General features: G+C 35.8%; 1 protein-coding gene across 1 annotated transcript; it reads right to left on the bottom strand.

Annotated features, from left to right (window-relative positions):
* Positions 1-451: 451 nt before the first annotated feature.
* On the bottom strand, positions 452-21335 carry LOC109076847 (integrin alpha-V-like). Its single transcript, XM_042763087.1, has 30 exons — positions 20868-21335; positions 20015-20151; positions 18527-18618; positions 18221-18335; positions 17931-17992; positions 17183-17225; positions 15408-15520; positions 15064-15121; positions 14288-14331; positions 14123-14179; positions 13414-13466; positions 10344-10549; positions 9868-10059; positions 9685-9730; positions 8886-8993; positions 8319-8374; positions 7166-7320; positions 6485-6622; positions 5568-5635; positions 5323-5470; positions 4911-5003; positions 4691-4770; positions 4146-4226; positions 3806-3911; positions 3554-3712; positions 3192-3317; positions 2718-2831; positions 2495-2602; positions 2158-2277; positions 452-1880 (listed from the first exon to the last, which is right to left on the bottom strand). Exons 1-30 carry the CDS (start codon positions 21032-21034, stop codon positions 1782-1784), a joined length of 3144 nt encoding a protein of 1047 aa, XP_042619021.1. The 5' UTR covers positions 21035-21335; the 3' UTR covers positions 452-1781.
* Positions 21336-21704: the final 369 nt, after the last annotated feature.

Below are 21704 nucleotides of genomic sequence, written 5' to 3'. Positions count from 1 at the left end.
GCGCTGTAGAATTTAAAGATGATTATTCTTGAATTTAAAGCCTGCAGTTTGTTATTCATCAGCCAGATAATTGTTAACAGCTAAACAAGTCATGTGAGGTCAATTTCATCACTGTAGATTAGAAAACTGTTTTATCATAACAGGACCTTTAGACACCAAAAATAAATTCCAGTAAAGTCCAGCTATATTCATAAGACCCAACTACTAAAAAAAAAAAAAAAAAAAATCCTACTACATCAGTATATTGGTTTATTGAATTACAGAAGCATTAACAGCATGTTGCTATACAAAATCAGGGGAAAAAGAAAGGAAAGTAAGTAAAGTAGTGAGTAGTTGGTGTTTTTTTTTAATGGTGGATTGTTATTGGAAAAAAAAATATATATATATATTTTGCTATGATTATGTTCTATTATTTTATTTTATTTTTTACAAACTTTACAGACAAAATAGATAATATATTCTGGGTCATTTTATTTGTGGAAAATGCATACTTTTGATTGAATTATAAATGTATACACTTTTTCATTTTGACAACATACTTATGGCAACCCAATATGGGTAAATTCATATGGGCAGCAGCATTACTATAATACAGCAACATAAGAAATCCAGGTTTTTCAGTGTTATGGGTTGTTATTTCAGTATATCTGAAGTCAAAATTAAGACCAATAACTATGATCCGCAACCTTTAAACCAAAAATCATTAGTTAAATAACTCTTTTCAATATAATGAATCAATTGAAAAAAGGCCAATATTGTTAAGGATTCCAGCCTCAGTTATTCCATGCCATCAGACCTTTTTATTCTTATTAATTAATATTAAGTGGGATACATTACACTAAATTTATTTTTTTCCTATTCTAATCAACATGTATTTGGGTAAAAGAGATCATCTTTCATCTAAAAAAATACTTTGCTTAGATTGTGACCAAGAGGAATATTAAAACATTATAATAAAGGTGCTCTGTCCATAAGGGGTATTAATCAAAATGCAAAAATGCTACAATTTTATTGCTCTATTGTGCAAAGATATTATTTTTTTCTTTTTATAATACAAATTCAACCAAACACTCTAAATGCACAAACACAATCCTGCTCTAAAATAATGTTTACAGTAGACAAACTTAAGAATATTTTCTCAAAATAATACACTTTACGCCCAAATAAGAAATTAAGAGTCCAAATCCCAACAGCTGAAACAACTGCAAAGAAAACAGATAAAAACCGAAAGTCCAAAGTCCAACAGAAAGCCCCAAACAGCAGAAATGATCAGTGAAAAACAATATAACAGAAGATTATCCCACAGAAGAAGCAGAAGCTGCAATCTAATGATGTGCCAAACTACGTCACATCTTTCCTCAAAATAAAAATTTAAAAATCATGATCTCGTTTTCTATTATTTAAGGTTCATTACCTTTCTTTTTGTTGCTTGTAAACAATTTGAAATGTACTATGATTTTAAATGTGTTCATTCACTATGCCCAACTGAAAATCAAATCTCGTCTTAAGACTCAGTGCAGTTAAAGAAGGACATGAGCACAGGGATTTAGTCTTATTAACAGAGCATCCTGGTTATTCAAACCACCTCAGCTACTGTATGTACCATTCAAATGATGACAGCCATCTCACTCGTCAGGCCTGTCAGCATGATTAAATGCTGACCTGCTAATAAAGATGATGGAGCTGTGAAGGGTGTATTGTATTCTCATCAGCATTGGTGTAAATCAGGCACATTCCTGCAGACGTGGCATTATGCCTCTGCACTGTGATAGGCTAAGAGCTCAGGCTTCTGTGTTTCTGTCTCCGTTCTCCTGAGGCTGAAGCTGCTCTTTCTCTATGTTGTCATCCTGGGGCGGCCGTACACGTTTAAAGAAGCCCAACTGAGGAGGAGAGAAATCAAGATGAAACCAGTCACTGATATCCATTGATTTTAAGCAATGAACATTTAATAAACATCAAAAGAGACAGACATTTAATAAAATAAATAAATAACTATTGAAAAGGTCATGGAAATGCAAGTAACAGTCACTCATTATTGGCTAAAAATATATATATATTTAATTAATACTGAATGGATTACAGACAGGACTGACATCCATAGTCCATCAAACTATCAATCAGTCCAAGTAATTTAACTCAAGTTATACAGCTGTTCACCTTATACATGACAAAGATGAGCAAAGCCAGGAGAAGAAGTCCAGCCAGGACAGCCAAAGCCACCACCCATCCTGGGACAGGCTGAGGGTTCTCTGAATTCCAGATCACCTTCAGAGAGGCCTGCAGGACAGAGATGCGGGATTATGACACCATACAACCCTCTGTCGTGATCAGTGAAGATGGTTAAATTCACCATATATCCGGCATACAAATGTGTTAGTTTCATAAACAGTAGTTACACATAACCATTCCATTCACTTTCTGACTCCAGAAAATCCAAGAAAAAGAAAGTATATCCTGTCATGTCCCATTTACATTGATGATCATAGACACTTACTGATGTCTTGCTGGTTGGGAGCTCAGAATGGAGATTTTTATATGGCATCTCTATGACGCTGAAGGAGGCTGTGGATCGAACATTGTACGATTTGTTTTGACTTTCAGCCTAAAAGGAAAGAAAACCACTGCTGTGTTTTAAATGTATTAGCATTTGTGCAGTGAAAACAGTATATTAAAGATCTTTAAGGCTTTGCCGTGTTAGTCAAATGAATAGTTTTTACCTTGAGAAATGTGCTCACGGCGAGTCTGGAGTAAATAAATAGAATAGCACTCTGGCCTTTCTCCAGCCGGCCGATCCAACACTTAATCTCCTGACACTCCGCATTCCCACAATCCTGAGTGGATACAAACAAACATTGCACTTATATTCATGAATACTGGTGTAAAGGACAGTTCAATGAATGATTAGAATGATTTTTGAAGGATAATGTGACACTGAAGACTGGAGAAATTATGCCGAAAATTCAGCTTTACCATTACAGAAGTCAAATATATTGAAAAAGAAAACAGCTATTTTAAACTGCATTAATATTTCATAATATTATGTTTCTTGTATTTTTCATTAAATAAATGCAGTCTTGGTGAGCATAAGAAACGTCTCAAAAATATAAAAATATATAAAATTTCAGATTCAATATGAAACTGTTTCAAGTATTTCACAGACAGTGGTGGTTGTCAAAAAGCTGTGAATATACCAGAATCTCCAGGTTCTCTTCCTCTTGTTTGTCCTCCAGGTCTCTGCGGTGGACGCTGCGTCTGTTCCTCCCCTCAGTTCTGCCTCCACTGGCCGAGGTCTCATTTTTGTCAATAAATCTAGGATTCTAGGTAAAAAAAAAAAGCAGAAGTTTATCCCTGCTATATTAGATGAAATCCTAAATACAACCAAGTTGTGAACAAGCAAAGGTTTTAACCATCCATGTAACTAATTTGTCTGTCTACGCAAAATGTCACAACTGATCAGAACATTATGTTTAACATTCATCCTGTTTACACCGGTTATTAACAATGGTCTGGTATATAAATACATCCTTTCATGATTCAATTGTGGGATACATACAGTGACATTAAGAGGGTTGAGCTCCCTGTTTGAGCTGCAATTCATATTTCCGTCCACGTCAAACTTGGTGATGTAGAGCAGAGAGCCGTTGTTGAATCTGTAGGGCCACTGCACATCCAAAATAGCCTTACTGAAAGTACTGGGTCCTGTGTTCCTTAGCTAGGAAGATCAGTGATTTCAGCATTAAAATCATAAAGAATGATGCACTGCCAATGTATAATATATGTATAATGTCTGTATGGCATCTTCTACCTCATAGATGTGCTGTACAAGAGGTCCAATGTCATCCTCCAGAACAGGACTCTGTTTTGGCTGCCAGTTAGCGATGGGTAAAAACACTTGCTCTGGCGCAGACACCCTACACAGGATAGAGCAGATTGAGCTTAGTACAAGTCAATTAATGTACAAGTGTTTTTTTCATCATTCAGGTTCTCATTAACATATTCCATCTATACAGAACCATTTTTATTTTCTTAATACATAATCCTGGTCATATTGCACAAGTCATTCTAAATAAAAAAAACTTTGCTAAATCTAAATGTAATAACTTGTTGCAACTTGTTTAACAGAAATATGATTTAAATGATCATACCCTCTTAATTTCACTTTGACCAGCACAGCAAGCTTTGTGACAACAGACGCTAGATTGCTGGTATTGTTGAACTGATTTGAGCTAAAAGCAGAAGGGAATTATTAACTTTCACAATCAAGCAATAGATGGTGCTGTTGTTTCAAAAACTGATACATTTCAATAATTTACAGATAAAACTCCACTCTGTGTTTCAGAAATGCACTATAAATCATTGAGCTAAAGACAGGCAAAGACGTGATAGTGTGTAGAAAAACTGATTGAGTGGCAGGTAGTGCAGGGCATGTTGTTATAGAGGAGAAAAAAGAGGAGTTGTTTGTAGTTTGTAGTTTAAAAAAAAAAATGGTGGTAGTGCATGATGATGCAGCATTAGAAACAAATGCTGTCTGAAGTTTTACCGACTTAAATAAAAAGACAAGTGAAAATATATGTTTAGATGGTCTTTACTTTACATTTGTTATAATGGCCCACCAAACTCCACTTAATTAACACTGCACAAGCAAATCTATCAACTATATTATTGTAAAAGCAAGCATTAATTAAAATACCTCTTTATCTGCAAGTCAAACTTGACTTCTGTATCCTGTTCAGAGAGCTGGAGCACGCTGAAGCGCATTCCTGCTAATATCTACACAAACACCGCGATTTTACAGAAAAATATTCAGTGAAATAAAACTGCTAATTTAAGTTACAGTAAACAACATTAAAAATAAAATGACTTTTGGTACAAATAAATATGCAGACACTTCAGAAAGTATGTTTGTTTACCTTAGTTCCTCCTTTCATTGGGTTCCCAAGATCACACACCACCACTCTGGTCTGATTCTCTCTCTTGAAAGCACAGGACAGTCTAGACAATGTCTGAAATACAGAAATAACAAAAGAACCCTCAAAATATCTTAAATGACTTCACTACACACACACAGAACAGCATTTATTTGAAATATACACAGTCTCATATCAGGCAATGCTTTTCAGAGCAATTTGCAGCTTGTGTTGTTTTTAAAGCGCTTACAAATCTTACTTTAAGTGATCTAACTACTGTCCAAACTAAACCAAACAAACTAATTGTTATTAAACCCGGACCTTCTGTTAAATCAGCTCTTTTAATTCAACATTAGTTGTGTCTCATTACAGGAGGACAGAGCACTTTATGAGGTGTAGATGGGTCACTTCTCACCTCACTGTTACGCACGACCCCAATGAAATCTGCCTGAGATGGTAGTGTGACAGTAAGGTCGGCCTCATATGCCCCTTCTCCTCCATTCTCTGCTGTGACCTCTAGGGTCAGGGGGTTGTCATCCCCTATGTAGATCTGTTTCTGGTCACTACAGCACAAAACATCAAAAGCACAAAGTTAATCTCCAGCTCCACACCAGCAGACAATGCAGTGGAATTTAAGGCTCAAATGAAACAGTGACTCACCTCACAACAGACAGTTTCAAGTCTGGCTTGCAAATATTGTCTTCGCCACAGTCTAGGAGTATGTGGGCCTGGAAAGTCACAAGGGATAATAAGGAATTCAAGTGAGTTTCTATTTTTATCCAGTGCTATTTAATGTTAATTGTATGTTGTAAATCAGCATGTAACTCTGTTAATGATTAGTGGAAGATTTTATCTTTTGAGCGGCTTCTGCACAATATAAAATTTAGTTTAGGGTTCCCACACTTTATGACCAATGAATTCCCATGGTTTTCCAATCATTTGTAATAACTATATATATATATATATATATATATATATATATATATATATATATATATATATATATATATATATATATATATATATATATATATATATATATATATATATATATATATATATATATATATATATATATATATATATATATATATATAAAAACCTCTTGATAAAAGTCTGAAAGCCATTAAAAAGATTTTAACTCAACCATGTCAGCCATATACACTGAATAAACCTTGTTCATCTATTACATCAGAGAAAAAGATTATGGTTTCCACAAAAAATATTCAGCTTTTTTAAACACTGATAATAAGAAATTTTTCTTGAGCATCAAATCAGCATTAAAATGATTTCTGAAAGATAATGTGACACTGACAAAATTCAGCTTTGCCAAAACAGGAATAAATTAAATTTTTAAATATATTAAATATATTTTTTAATTGTATTAATATTTCACAAAATACTGGTATTTACTGTATTTTAATTTCACAACTGCAGCCTGGGTGAGCATAAGAGAATAAAAAAAAAAAAAAAAAAAAAAAAAAAAAATATAACACCTTAGCAACCCCAAACTTTTGAAATGTAGTGTATATGTAGTGCCCCTGTCAGCAGAGGTCTAGTGTGGGTAACAGCTGTACCTGCTTAGTGACATTTGTAGGTGTAGACTGGTCAAGGATGGGCAACAGGCCGGTCTTATCTGCTGCTGTTTTGTAATCCAAGCTGTACTCCATAAAAACAGAAATGGGTGTGATCTTATCCCTGAATTCTGAGTCATCCTGTTAAGAGAGAGAGAGGTAGAGAGTGGATGGAGAGAGAGAAATGGGGCCTCTACTTCAATGAGCTCAAGGCTGGGGAATTTCAGTCCAGCTTACAAGCTCTACAACATGCTCTTTTATGTCCAAGAAAGAGAGCTTTGGCTTTCCAGGTCAAATCCTTCTTTAACTCTGTAACACATTGTTCCTTTTTAAAACAAAATAATGGCATATTCCAGTGCCAAACATCTGGGCTATCTGCCACTACAGCTTTAGGCATAAAGCAAACACATATTTGATGACATAAAGGCATCAGAACTTCTTCAGTTGGCCAAATAAAGCAAAACTACACTAAACTTTTCACAGCCCAGTACTGGCATGATCAGCAGAAGTGAACGAGTCACACAGGGATTCTGTGTGTCCCTGTATCTCAACTGGTAGAGCATTACATTAGGAACACCTAGGTCACGAGTTTGATTTCCTATAAAATGTATACCTTGCAAGCACTGCAAAATGCTTTGGATAAAAACATCTTTCAAATGCATAAATGTGAATGGATTTGCCCACTATTAAAAAAGCCTGAAGCTCCTCGCAGGCTTGTCCCTGGCTGTTGGAGACGGTCATGTTCTTTGAATAATTAGGCATCTTGTTATGGAGGAACTGGACCCGTTTGATGGCTCCCTTGTGTTTGAGGCGGTCAAGGGTCAAATCCACTTGGAAATCTATGAATGAAAGGGTTTTCCAGGTCACATTTTCATTTCAATTATAATGGAGAGAAACACTTCAAGAGCTTAAAACATTCTATTTAAAGGGAGAGTACACCCATGTCATTCCAAACCTGTATGACTTACTTTCTTCTACATAACACATAAAGATATTGAACAATATTGGAAACTAGGTAATACTGGACCCCACTGACTTACACTGCATGACAAACTCTTTTCTCAGAATCTCTTCTTTTATGTTCTACAGAAGAAAGAATGCTATTTTGGTTTGGAGCAACATGAGAATGAGTAAATTTATGGGTAAGTATCACTATGACACATTAACAACATTTATTCAGTATTCTGAAATGTGTCTGCCTAGTCATTGTGAGGTAAACAAAGTAGGACTGTTGTCACTGTCACTTTTGATCAATTTATTGTTAAAAAATAATTCATTCGTAAATAAAAAAAATCTTACTGGTCTCAAACTTTTGAACAGTAGTATTTACCTATATACCCATTACATGTCCTACTCAAAACAAAACAATTAAACTGACACACAGTTTATGCGTTTCAGATCACTGCAGATCCATTTATGGCCTTGCACCATACACACATCCGCACCTTAAGCTTGCATTACAGCAGCCATTAGTTCAACCACAGCATAGGAGAACTTCAAAGCGGACAGAGAAATAATGAATTGGCATCATGGTTTATGTTCTATGAACAGTTGGCTGTGGGTCTGCTAGCCATTACACCCCAGACAGTGAGATCCATGTGAAAGCTTTGTGAGCACCGGACGCTGGGCTTTTAACGGCTCTGCACCGTACGTCCGGCTCCAAACACACTGATGCCTGACATGTTGAGCTCTAGTTTCCCCCCGCAGCAGTGCTCATAACACACCGCAACAGCAGGACTCCATTTACAATCACCATGTGCTTCTACTACGTGCAATAATAGGTTCCTGAATATTACACATTTCAATAAATTGCATATATAAAGAAACAAGTACTTACGAAGAGAAGATGGTGCTCCCTTGCCATTTGCCTTCAGACAGTATTTCACAGTGAAGCTGAGGGAAAGAATTGAGTAGAGTTACCATTATTTTCATAATATTCTCAGTGCATAATAGTCAAGTATCTTAAAGATATTACTGATGATCAACCAAATCTACGCTAATTTCTATTTAAGAAAATCACTTCTTTAAACAGCTCTTTCTAAACAGACCGTCATACATTACTGCGTTCTTGCACAAACAACTGTGTTTTAACAGAAGCAGAATGTTACAAAATAATAATAGTGACCCTCAAATAATCTAAATGTGCATTTAAAAAAAACTGAGGAAATTTTTTTAGTGATATTTTAGGGATATTCACAATATATTTGTTATGATTTTACTGGTCATATAAGATGCAACAAAGTGATTACTGCAATGATTTTAATGCACTTTTTATTTGGCCATTATGTTTCTATCATTACATGTCGCCACTTAGAGGCAAAATGTTTCAATGGCTGCTTGTTTGAAAATGTTTGATAAAAAAAAAAAAAAAAAAAAAAAAAAAAAAAAAAACAGCTTGACTCACCAGGATACTTTGGTGGTTGTTCCAGGCAGGGTGCAGCTCTTGTCTTCAGGGTTTAGGATTTGTGGGCTTATATCCAGTGTGGTGTTCACACTGATGACCGGACGAGCCCTAGAAACACAAAACAAGCAGGTATCATCAGTCTTATAGTGTAAGATTGTAGACATTCACAGAAAGATAATGTACAATCATTTTATTTTAGTTTTACATGACTTCCTGACCCGTAGAATATGCAAATGACCTCTTTTATGACTAGCTATCCTCATCGCATATGAAAAATCCTGCCTAATTCACAAATTCAATAATTAAATGCCATAACCAAGATGTAGAATACTAAAGAAGGAGTGATATTAAAATGTGGGTGGTAATATTACTATGTTCATGTTTGTGACATCAATACTGTGCGGTATTCGGAATCACCCATTTTTGCAGCTTAGTAACCATTAATGGTCTTGATAGGCTGGGATGATAGTTTCACATTTTACGACTAAACTTTTGACAGCTGTTTTTCAATACCCAGAGCTTATTGCGCAATTATGACAAGCTGACTGTACATTATGGCTTCTACAGTACGTGTAATACAATGTAAATCTAAGCCTGGTGGTCTTCCATGTACAAAAATACATGATGGCAAATGTTCCACTGTAATTTTCTTTTAATACAGACTGTAACTGCTTTCACTACTTGCACATGAAGCAAATTAAATGCTGCTGAATTAAATGAAACCACCTTTAATGGCCCTGATCATAAAAGTCTATCAAATGCATGTGTGACTTCAAAGTGAAGCATAAGCATACTGTACCTGTATAGAACGGCTTTGTCAGCTCCAAACACCCCAACAACCAGGTCTATAAGAGGAGAGAGAGAGTGTGAGAGAAAAAGAATGAGTGGCAGTAGAAGTGTGGGAGAGGATGTAGCTTTGAACTGAAGTGACTGTAATCAGTTAATTGCAAAAGATGTGTGAATGTGTAAAACAGGATCTAACCAGGGTATCCATTCTGATCGACATCTGTGCCTCCGTTCATGGCGTAACCAAAGCTGGAAGGCATAGAAGCAGATGCCCATGTTCCTTCCAGAACTTGAGAGGCCACAGGATTGGGCCCTGTGGGACGCCCGTTATGGATGTACACCAGGCCGCGGTGGAACTGCCCACCATATGGGGCAGCAATGGCCACATCTGAGAAAAAAACAAAGGGATTAAATATAAAACCATGTTAAGTTGTTTATTGAGTAACTGCCATGGGCAGTACTGTGTTTTTATCTGCAAGTATAGCCATTGCTCAAAAAGCTCATGAGTCATGATTACTGTTGCACAATGAGACGAGGAAGACATTGACAACATCAGACCATGACCACAAATGACTATATATGTACTGTCTCTCTGTCTGTCTTGGAAGATAGTTTGGGCTCTTAAAAGAACAGCACAGAATTTCTGAGAATACAGGAAAGTCAAAATAGTACCATTATATCCATCCATGTTGAGGTCTCCCAGGCTGCAGATCGAGCTTCCATATCGAGCGTAGATCTCAGAACCAGTGAGTTTGATGACATTGTTGAAGGTGAAGCCACCTTTGCCTAGGTAGACATAGACCTGACCCACCTCCCTTAACTTCCCATCTGAGCCGCGGTCCATGAACAGAGGAGCCCCCACCAACAAGTCCATCTTCCTAAAGGGGGAAATAGAAGGCTTATTCTAAGTGAAAATATCAGCATACCACACTTACCAACCAGCATAAACCAGCTGGAAGATTCTGTTGAATAAATGTCAAACTTTGAAAGGTAATAAATTCACAGAACAGGGCATTCCAGAACAAAAATGGTCAACATGTTCAGGCACAGAGATACTTGTCGGGGAAAAGTAGGGAACTTTATCTTTCCTGTTGCATAATGTCCAGATCGCAGCTCATTTTTTAAAATAATGCCAGTGAATGCTCTCAAAACGTTTTAGGCTAATTTTATTTGTTTGGAGTATTATAATAATGGTTTATTTATTTGATTATTATTTTTTGAAGTGGTTCTGTACTGGTTTCTAAAAAACAAAAACAAAAAACTCTCATAAAAATCTTCAATTAATCATTTTCCCCCCTTTCTGTTGAACAAGATTGACTCACTTGTTCATTCAGTCACATTCATACAGTAGGACCAACCAATTAAATACTTTGGATGTCTTTGGAGGCTGGAAAAAAGCCCCCAAAGCAGTTGTTTGCCTTAACAGGAAGACACTTGAGCAAATGATATGAGTCAGTGCTAGGAAGTGAACAAGAATGGTTTGTTCACTTAAAAGATTAGTTCATAAGCACTTATTCACTCATGACCCACTAACACAGAGAAGTTCCTAATAGTGATTCTGGCCTTTACAGACACAACTACATACACACACACACATGCATATAGTAAGTGTAACAGAGGGCTCAAGCTGCTCTATAGGTGATGATACACGAGGCAACTTTTTGAGAAATGTTGCTGTTAAAAGGCATCCAGGTGAGACACAGGGCCCATGACCTATCTAAAGTATCCAGATAGAAATTTGTTGCCCATTCTCAATGGGAAAGTGCAACATTGCTCAAAAAAGTTGTCTCATGTATCATCACCTTAATTGCTAATTGACTTAAGACCCGTTCACACCAAGGATGATAACTATAAAGATAACGATAAAGATATAGTTCTAAAAATAATTTTCAGTATTAAAGAACAGCAGAGTCCACACCACAACTATAACGATAAAGACAAAGAAAAACAATATCGTTGGAATCACTTTCAAAGCATTTTTTTTTTCCAGCTGATGAACGATAAAAAAATTGACAGCCCATCAGAATCCATCCTGCTGTAACAAGCTCAAGAATTTATAACAGCAGACGTGCGTGCACTTAGAATAAACAGAAGATATCGTTCGCTGGTGTGGACGCTAATATCGTTATCTTTATAGTTATCGTTCTTGGTGTGAATGGGCCTTTACTGCTTGTAAGTGTTGTTTACATTTAAATGAGCCTCAACATTCTATGTCAGTAACAGCAGCTTTAGTTTATATTTGAAATCAACACAACTGTCCCTGAAGCCTTGAAGTCTGATCACACGCTACAAGCCTTCAACTCTGAAGTTTGGTGAGTTTCATCAATTTGTGTAATTTGTGAAGTGCTTCTCTAGGCATCTTCATGGAGCAGCATCGCCCCAGAAGAAGCAGGGCTCTTCCCACACACCTGAGGGGATTCTTGGTGGAGGGAGTCTCTTCCATTCAAGAGGCCTGTGAGCTTTCACAGCTGGCAGCTTTAATCAGGTTAGATCACACCTACAGCTGCATCTCTGCCAAAGCTCACAGCACCCAACAGGTTAGAAGAGTGATATCTGAGAACGCTGCTGTCCTCCCTGACATCCGCTCCAGCAATCCTCAGTCTCGTCAGTGGACGTGTGTGAGGTGCCTCTGTGTCAGCAGAAAGACACCGTCTCCATCCACGGCTGCAGCGTGCAGAGCTACCAGGACATTTACCGCTCTGTGGAGCCCATGATGGAGACACGTTGTGGTTGACAGCATCCCTACAGCCTTGAGCTGGGGCTCTGCGTGGTTGTTCAGATGTTGTTGGACTCCTCTGTGTGGTTTTTCATGCGTCGCTATGTGGTTATCAGGATGTTTTGAGTGGTTGGTTGACATGCGGTTGTCTTAAACAGTTAAATAGGGTAGGTTAGGGTCCCTCAAAGGGTTTGCAGCTTGACGTACTGTGATGGCTTGTGTACATCAGTGATGCTGAGAGCTACACCACTGGTACTTCACAACTACTGGTAGGGTCACCCATAGTGGACAGCTCTCAGCTGAGATGCCAGACAAAGACAAACCACCTGATTCTGGAAGGGCAGCAGGTTGACCTGATGTTCCTGGCAGAAGTTCAGTCTTGCAGTAACAGCAACAACATCAGAACAACATACTCCAGGTAAGAAAGGCCATGTATGTTATCTATCTTCCCAAAAGAAATTCAACAGATATTTGGTTCTAGTAATAGAGGGACTGGAGAAGAGCTGATTATATTATATTATATTATATTATATTATATTATATTATATTATATTATATTATATTATAATAATTATATTACTAATAATTTCTAAATTATAATTATAATACTGACAATACAAAAATGTATAAAATTATCACAGTAATTTGAAATTTTAAAATTTTATCTTACATCTTATTTTATGTAATCTGTTTTTATGTTATTTGTTTTCTGAGATTGTGTGGTTGATGTTGTGATAATGAAAATAAAAAAATGTTTTTTTTTTTAGATTCACAGACTTTCAATTTATGGGCAAACAGTTGAAACATTCTTCAACATATTCCAGAAAAGAAAGTTATACAGGTTTAAACAACATAGGGGCGAGTAAATACACAATTTAAATTTTTGACTTAAGTATCCATTTAAGTCTGTGAGCCTGATTTCCTGAAGGTCAGTTTAAAGAGTGATCTGATTTTGATTCACAAATACTGAATTCCCAAAATGACAAAAAAACATCCAACAGAGTGTGAGTGTAAATCATCACTTACCTGTCATTATTGATATCAACAGCTGCTACAGAATGACCAAAGTAAGCAGCCATCTAAGGTGGACAGAGAGAGAGAGAGAGAGAGAGAGAGAGAGAGAGAGAGAAAGAAAGAGACTTAATTGAAGATGACTAGATGACTAAACTGGAGCTTTAGACTAAATACGGTTTTTAAGACAAAAAAAGTCTACATAAAATCTATTGTCCATTACATTTAAATCGACTAACATAACAACAACACCAATACTACTACTATCATTATCACTATCATCACTGGTATTGGTGGAGCCCCCTACAGTATATCAAGATTCAAGATTCAGTTTTCGAGCTTTTTGACTCATAAATCTCTGTTTAGCTTATATTGACTTAAGCTTGATTAACTGTTGATGAATCAGAACTGAAGCAATCACAATCAGCCATAAACACATGCCTGCTGACTCCACACCTCATCCTGTTTTCAGCTCTCGCTCTCGTGTGTTGGCGACACTGCTGTCAATAGCTTCCAGATGTGGGAGTGGATTTAGGACATGAACTCTCCGCTCATAAACAAATGTTAAACATAACTGTGCCATGACCACAAGCATGGGCATGTCATGTAACCCGCAGGCTGCTCACAGCCCAGACTGCTCATATATGCTCTTATCCTGTCATATAACACACAGCACAAAGTCTAACAGAATAATAAGAGGTGTAAACATTTTTGTAACACTCACCTGTGTGCCTGTGAAATTATACATAGACTCCATGTTTCTCCCATTGAAAATGTTGACCTAACAAGACAAAACCAGACAGAGATTCATGCAAGTGGTTACATGCAGGGTTGCAACACTTTAATGGGTTCTCATTAGATTCCTGACCAAAAATAGTATGAAACTCACATAACCAAGAGCCTTCTCCCCTCTAGGAACTCCTGTGACATAATCTAGGGAGGCAGGAAGAATTAGAAATGAGTTGGACACAACAATGCTTTCATTCAGCAGAGAAGCTTCTTGATCCCAATGAAGAGAAAAATCAGATTTAAGCAATTCCCATGATGCACTACTTCAGTTTGCAATACTATAGGGCTGATATTTGGAGCAGGTCAGTAAGGGTCAGCTAAATCAAGCAACTTGTGGTTGTTGGTGCTTAAAATTACACTACCGTTCAAACATTTGATTGTAAAAATAAAGTAAAATACATTAATATTGTGAAATATTATTACCATTTAAAAAAAACTGTTTTCTATTAAAATCTATTTTAAAAGGTAACTTATTCCCGTGATGCAAAGCTGATTTTTTAGCAGCCATTACTCAATAGTTTTCAGTGTCACATGATCCTTCAGAAACCATTTTAATATACTGATCTGATGCTCAAGAAAAGTCTATTATAATTATTAATGTTGAAAGTTGTGCTGCTTAATATTTTTCTGGAAACCATAAAACATGTTTTTTCAGGATTCTTTGCTGAACAGAAACCTAAAAAGAACAGCATTTATTCGAAATAGTGATTTTTTTTTGTAACATTATGAAAGTCTTTATCGTTAATATTGATTTTACTGTCGATTAAATGCACCCTTGCTGAATAAAAGTATTCATTCTTTAAAACAATATCTTATGGATCCCAAACTATTGATCATTTCCAAAATCAAACATATCAAAATGATTAAATATCTTACCATCTTCACCATCATCGTTAAAATATCTTACCATCTTCACCATTGTCGTTAGAGTAACCTAAAACCGAATCAAATGATGACATAAATATCTGCACTGCACTAGCGATTGTTTAATTTTGTACATTCTTAACAACTCAAAGCACCCAAACATTAAATACACATGAAACCCAATATTACACTGAGCTCTGCTGCTCATTTCCAGGTAACAGCGCAAAACCACAAAACAAAATTACAACTTTAAGAGACATCAAAACAAAAGACGCAAACAGGCTTACCCAAATAACACTGAGCTCTGCTGCTCATTTCCAGGTAACAGCGCAAAACCACAAAACAAAATTACAGACGCAAACAGGCTTACCCAAAGCTGACTTGGTTGTTAACTGGTTACTGTAAGGAGTAAAAAACTCCTTGTTGTATCTGCTGATGACCTCAGTGATGTCATCTGAGATCAGCTGACCTAGAAAGAGAAAAAACAGTTAGGAAAGCACAAATATGAAACAGGCATATGAAATGATTTACAAGTAAAAACATGCTTAACAAAAAGTATTCTAAACAGTCACGCCCTCCTCAGTCATGTAATATTATTATTAATGGTTGTTCATGCATTTTGTCGTTCTTATGGTCTTTAATCTTAACTAGACTAATCTAAACTAGTCTCAACATCAGTGTTAGGGAGTAAATTAAATATTGTGATGCTACTAATTTCCTTTTTCAGTAGTGTAACAGGAGCTCAGGTTTTTTAAAACAGTGTAGCTTTTTCAGCAGCAAGCAATTATTTTACAGGAAGTATGTAGTATGCTATGTTTTATTGCTCACACAGCCTTACAACAGAGTAAGCTGACGCAATAATCAAACACACTCCCTTCAAATGTTCTCTTACTTAAGTCTAATTTATTTCAGCGGCTAAGTTCCTTCAGTCTGTTCATTTAAATCTACCACTAAAAAAAGCTATTAAATTTCAGAAAAAAAAACTTTGACTTTTTAAGTTAATTTAATTAATTTGAGTAAATAGTAAAGTTCCCAGACATTTGTCTATTTTTGTAGAAAAATTATTTAGTTTATGAGGCTTGACAATAATGTAGGAATTCATTAACAAATGGAAACACACCAAAATAAAGACTGATTTCAAGTCTATCCAAGGTTAGCTTAAGTCACTATGATATTTCTAAAAGCATCAAGCAAAGAGAGGCTCTCGGCAGCAAAAAAAAAAAAATATATAATTTGTTTCAGTAAATCAATTCCTTCAGTCTGTTAATTTAAATGTGCTGCTAATAAATAAATAATTTAATTAATTTCTTTTCATTTTTAAATTTAAAATTAAATTTTAGATTACTTCAAATTACTGAGTAATCAGTACAATTCCCATTCGTCCCCCAGATTTGTGCCCTTTTTGTAGCAAAAAAAATGTAGTTAATGAGACATAAATTAATTCAAAAATGTAAACGGGTCAAAATAAGGACTTCAAGCCTAACCAAGGTTTCCTTCAGTTACTATCAATCACATTCACTTTTCTGAAAGCATTTTACTCTCAGCAGGGTGTATAATTATCATACCACCAGGAAAGAGAGACTCAGCAGAAAAACTAAACACAGTTTAAAAAAAGGGCTATTAGAAAGCTTTTAAACTGAAACTTTAAAATGATCACTGCAGGTCATGAAATTCATGAAAGATGTGTTAGACATTGAATGCCTTTTCTGGGCACAGTTCCTACATGACCCAGCCCTATGATGTCATAACAGAGCTGCAATTCAGTAAACAACCATCTCAACATCACACAGCGCAACACAAAAAAATTAAATGAAACATCAGGCGCATCTTCACTGAAGGAGACAACATATAATTCTGCATTATTTATTGACTCAAAAACATAGCTCCCTCTCCTCTGAGCAACATTTCTCTGACAGGCGGGGACCAAAGACACTTTCATGAATTTAAACATGTACTGCCAATATTGTGCAAACATTCACTGGCTTGTTTTGTGTGAATGCTATATCTGAAGACACAGCAGACATGCTCTGAGTCACAAAAAATCCTGACAGAGCACATTGTTGTTTCCCTTTTTCCCATTATGCTTTTCAGTGTCAAATTCACAGAGGGATAATAAAATAAATCGGTTTACCTTGCCAATAAAAGCTTCCTGGTCCTCCAATAACAACCCGATTTTCTGAAAGAGACATAAAAACACGTTTTGGTACAAGTCTGGGCAAGAATAGGTAATAACATACACAGCTATATATGGGTCCAAGACGAAACTGCACCAAATTTTATATGCATAAAAAGCATAATAAGCACGAATGTCTACATAAATGTATCAAATACCTTTTGTAAAAATGAAATGTCAAAATATGGGTGAAATTATGTTCCATCATCATTCAGCATAACAGATATACTTATGTAAAAATGAATCAACATACTTATTCTGACCCGTACTTATTAAAATATATAAAAGAAAAATGATCATACTGAATGTTATTATATTTTAAATGATTAAAAACATCTTGTTGACAAATGGGTAAAACCTGGTTTGAAGGACAGTGGCAAGGATTGGAAAATATTTAAAATTACAATGAATTGGTTTTTGGGGGCTGCATTATAATCCATAAACAGAGTGTTTTAATGTCATCTAATGATACTTGTTCTACATATGGCCTGACAAGATTTTTTGGTGTATAAACTATTGTTACACTGAAAGAAATTGTATCTATAAGTATCTAAATAACTAAACCAATTTTATTACAAAGAAAGAGCACACTCAATAAATAAAACATTTCATTAATTTTTTTTATTATTATTTTGAACATTTTGACATAATGAAAATAACGCATAACATGTCCTAATATTTTTGATCAGATTTCTGTGAAACATACCTTCACAAAGTCAGCACTGAAACCTGCTTGACAAAATCCTTGCCCCTCAGGTGAGTTTGAGTCTGATGGAAAAAATATTCAAAGTCATTCACATATTCACAACAAGCAGAAGTCATTTTAAGGAAGTCTCAAGGAAATGTTAGTTTCTTAAAACCATGAGTGATTTGGAGATGATACACTAGTATGATATCCCATGAATCTTAGTTAAGACATTTCTATAGGAGTCTACTAGTTATGACCCAATAAGGGCATGAGCAGTCAGAGGTAAAGAGCTGTGATCATGTACGTACTAGAGCGGCAAGGTGAATATTCCACAATGCTATTGCCTTTCTTCAGGAAACATGTCCCGACAGGCTCTCTCTCTGATAATCCATACGTGCTCCACTGGTAGAGAGGAGCACATGCCTGAAAAAAAGATATGTGCAGATCAGTACATGAGTAGTAATCAGGTTCTTTCTGTAAATTCTGAGTGCTTTGCTACTAAATTATTTTCTCTGTCCCTAAAGCAAAAATGTGATCTGTTGCAAAATAATTATTTTGAGCTCTGTACAATCTTATTTCAGAGCAAATTCCACATCCTCCACAGACAGACTCACCAAAATATGGTCCCCAGTGGAACGCACAGTGGCCCCAAACCATTGATTTGACTTAAACTCCATTTGCTGTCCATTTGCATTCTTCCTGTCATCTGTGATAGGAACGACAGGTCAAGGGAGAATGGGAAAGGAGGAGATATAGCGGGAAGTGGGAATGGAAACATTAGGTCAGTTAATTTGATTCATCAGACTGTCATCATTTCCTTTGTAGTAGACTACACTGCTCTTTCCATCACTAAAATCTCATCCACTGCCATTTCCCCTAATTCCAACTGATTTCAAAAAGTCTGATACAACAGAAGCATCAGAGTTTAAAAAGTTGAGTTGATATGCCACACTCTCTCATCCTCTTCATTACCAAACCATCTGAAGTTCAATCCAAGGTCAAGAAGAGTGACAGCTGAATCTATTCATGGCACGTTAGAATTAAACCCTACCTTTCCTGCTGTTAACTAGCACAATGAACTTGAGAACTTGTAGACATTAATAGAAGTAGTAGGCCCAGAGGGAGACTAACTTTAAAGGAAATATGTGGAATTGTGGATTAAAAATGATAAAACATCTTATGAAGTTGAGACTACTAAATTCTTAATGGTAACTAAAATCATAATCAAATTAACATTCTATAAATGGGCACACAAGTTATGGATGATTTGTAGAACATGGAGAATGAAAGTGTTTTTTTTTTTTTTTGTTTTTTTTAGAGCTTCTGCAAAAAAGTCAGTGATTTTTTCATTACAATGTTGTTCTGACATCATTCTAATCGTTAAATCAGTTTTTTAGATCTATAATATTTGCTCTAGGAATCTAAATTAATGCATTTGCAAAACTTCCCTACAATACTTTTGCAGTTGAAGGTTTTCCTAGATCCTCAACACACACACACACACATACACACACACACACACACACACACACACACACATACATACATACATACATATAGCCAAAAAAATATTCCCTCCCTGCGGCCTTGGTTCATCTCAGCCACAGTTTTAGCCACAGGACGCCCCAGCTGCTCATCTGTCTGTGCTACTGAGCTGGGGATTTCCCAGTGTTTCTCATGGTTGTTTCTAGTGGTAAAGCTGGTCATAAAGATGGTGGATTTAATAGAGTTTTTAATTGTTTTCCCCAATAATTATTTTCCCCCACCTATTGAAAATATTTAGAGCAAAGCTGATATATGACCCACTTAATCTACAGCACTTACAGCACTTGCATTTCTTTGCCCTCTTGTTGATTTTGATTGCTTCCATTGTTCTCATTTGTAAGTCGTTTTTGATAAAAGCGTCTGCTAAATGACTAAATGTAAATTTAAATCATTAAAAAGTCACAGGCTACTTAGAAGGTCCTTTAATAACTCTGACAAACCACACTTCTTCCGCTTGCATGTAATGTGAAACAACAGACAGACAGAAAAAGCTATATATAAAAGCATGTTGGAGCAAAGACTACACTATGATGGATGAAAACAGAGCTGCGTCTTACCAGTGCTATCAAACTCAATCTGGGTACATGAGCCACTTTTGTGCCAGGGACAGCTGAAGACAGCACCCCTCTCAGTGACTGTTGACGGGGTTTGGTCAGATGTGTTTGCCCTGGGTGCACCAACTAGTATGTTTAATCTGAAATCACGGGATAAAATGTGTTTTAATGCTTTTGTACACATACTAAAACATCATAATAAAGCATATACCATCTCGAGTTGCTAAATCTAACATTTATTATATTATACTATTTTTTTTATTATATTATAAATATACATATTAATGCATCACTAATAAATTTTTTATATAAATATGCATGTCATATATATATATATATATATAGTCCACAATATATATATATATTCCACAATATATATATATATATATATTATAATATATTTTTTTTCTCTTTTTTGTAATACTATTTTTGTGTTATTAACAAAAAATGCATTAAACATTATATTATGTCAGGGCCAAACTAGGTTAATGAAAGAAATGCAGTGGCTTAGTGAGTTGATGAAAAGTTGATGACTAATTAAATCATACAAATGTCAAATTAAAATGAATATTTCATTTAAAAACAATTCAAAATAAAACGACTGAAAACTAAAAATATAAATATTTTATTTGCTTCACATAACAGTCCTACTTACTCTTGCTACAACTTCCTAAAGTTTAAAACAATTTCACAATAGACTGTTCAACATTGTGACATTTGTTAATAAACGTATATTTCAGAATAGTCATGCATATTTAAGAATTATGTATCTTTCGCCCAAAAGAACAAATACATAAATGCAGAAAGTTTACCGACAGCTCACTAGGTTTACAAACACAACTTAATCTATACTCACTGTTTGTTGTCAGGATTGAAGAAATCCACAGAAAATCCAAAGTAACTTCCTGGAGGTCCAGCGAAAACTGTGGGTTTGTTACTATCCAGATTAAAAGAAAGTGCTTGTTGGAAGTAGAAAAGAGCCACTAGAGCCCAAATCCAACAGCAGATGAGATGTTTGCCCATGTTGTGTATCTCTGAAGGTATGAGAGTAGATGGAGATCGCGCTGTTTGTGGGTGGACGTCTGGATCAGCAGCACAGATGATCGCCACTGATTCCGCGCTCCATAATAATAACACAGTCCAGCGGAGACGTCCGTCACATTACTGCAGGCGGGCCGCTGCTGCAATAAAACGCATCCGTTTCCAGCCTCACCTGTTAAATGGAAGCAAAAATCTAATAGTAGGACAGAGGACTGATGTAGTCCTGCTCGGATGGAGCCGCGGGATGTCCCACTGAACAGGAAGTGAAAATAACACAGCCTACTGTTACGTCACGATGACGTCAAGAGAAATTTCCGCAGCTTTTAGCAGCGGGCATCGCCTGAATGATTTAAATGGGCATGAGTGAACTGGTAAACATTTTAAATGCCATTAAATCTGTGTGATTCCAGGCGAGAAGAATTCGTTGTTTAATAAAAGTCTTTTGATTTATGTAGACCTATTGAAACCTCGTGTTCTTAACACCTTGTGTTAAGAAAGGCACGAATTCATAACATTTTATTTGCATTCAGTTCAGTCAATAATAAACAAACTTGGATTTATTTATTTAGACTTAAACTTAAATGAATATAATTAAAATTGAATAATTAAAATCTATCTGTCATTGCATTACACAACAAAAACAAACGGATGC

This window comes from Cyprinus carpio, chromosome A9 (assembly GCF_018340385.1).
Source record: "Cyprinus carpio isolate SPL01 chromosome A9, ASM1834038v1, whole genome shotgun sequence".
NCBI lineage: Eukaryota > Metazoa > Chordata > Actinopteri > Cypriniformes > Cyprinidae > Cyprinus > Cyprinus carpio.
Note: the sequence above shows the minus strand (reverse complement) of the source record. Positions and strands in the feature narration are given on the sequence as shown.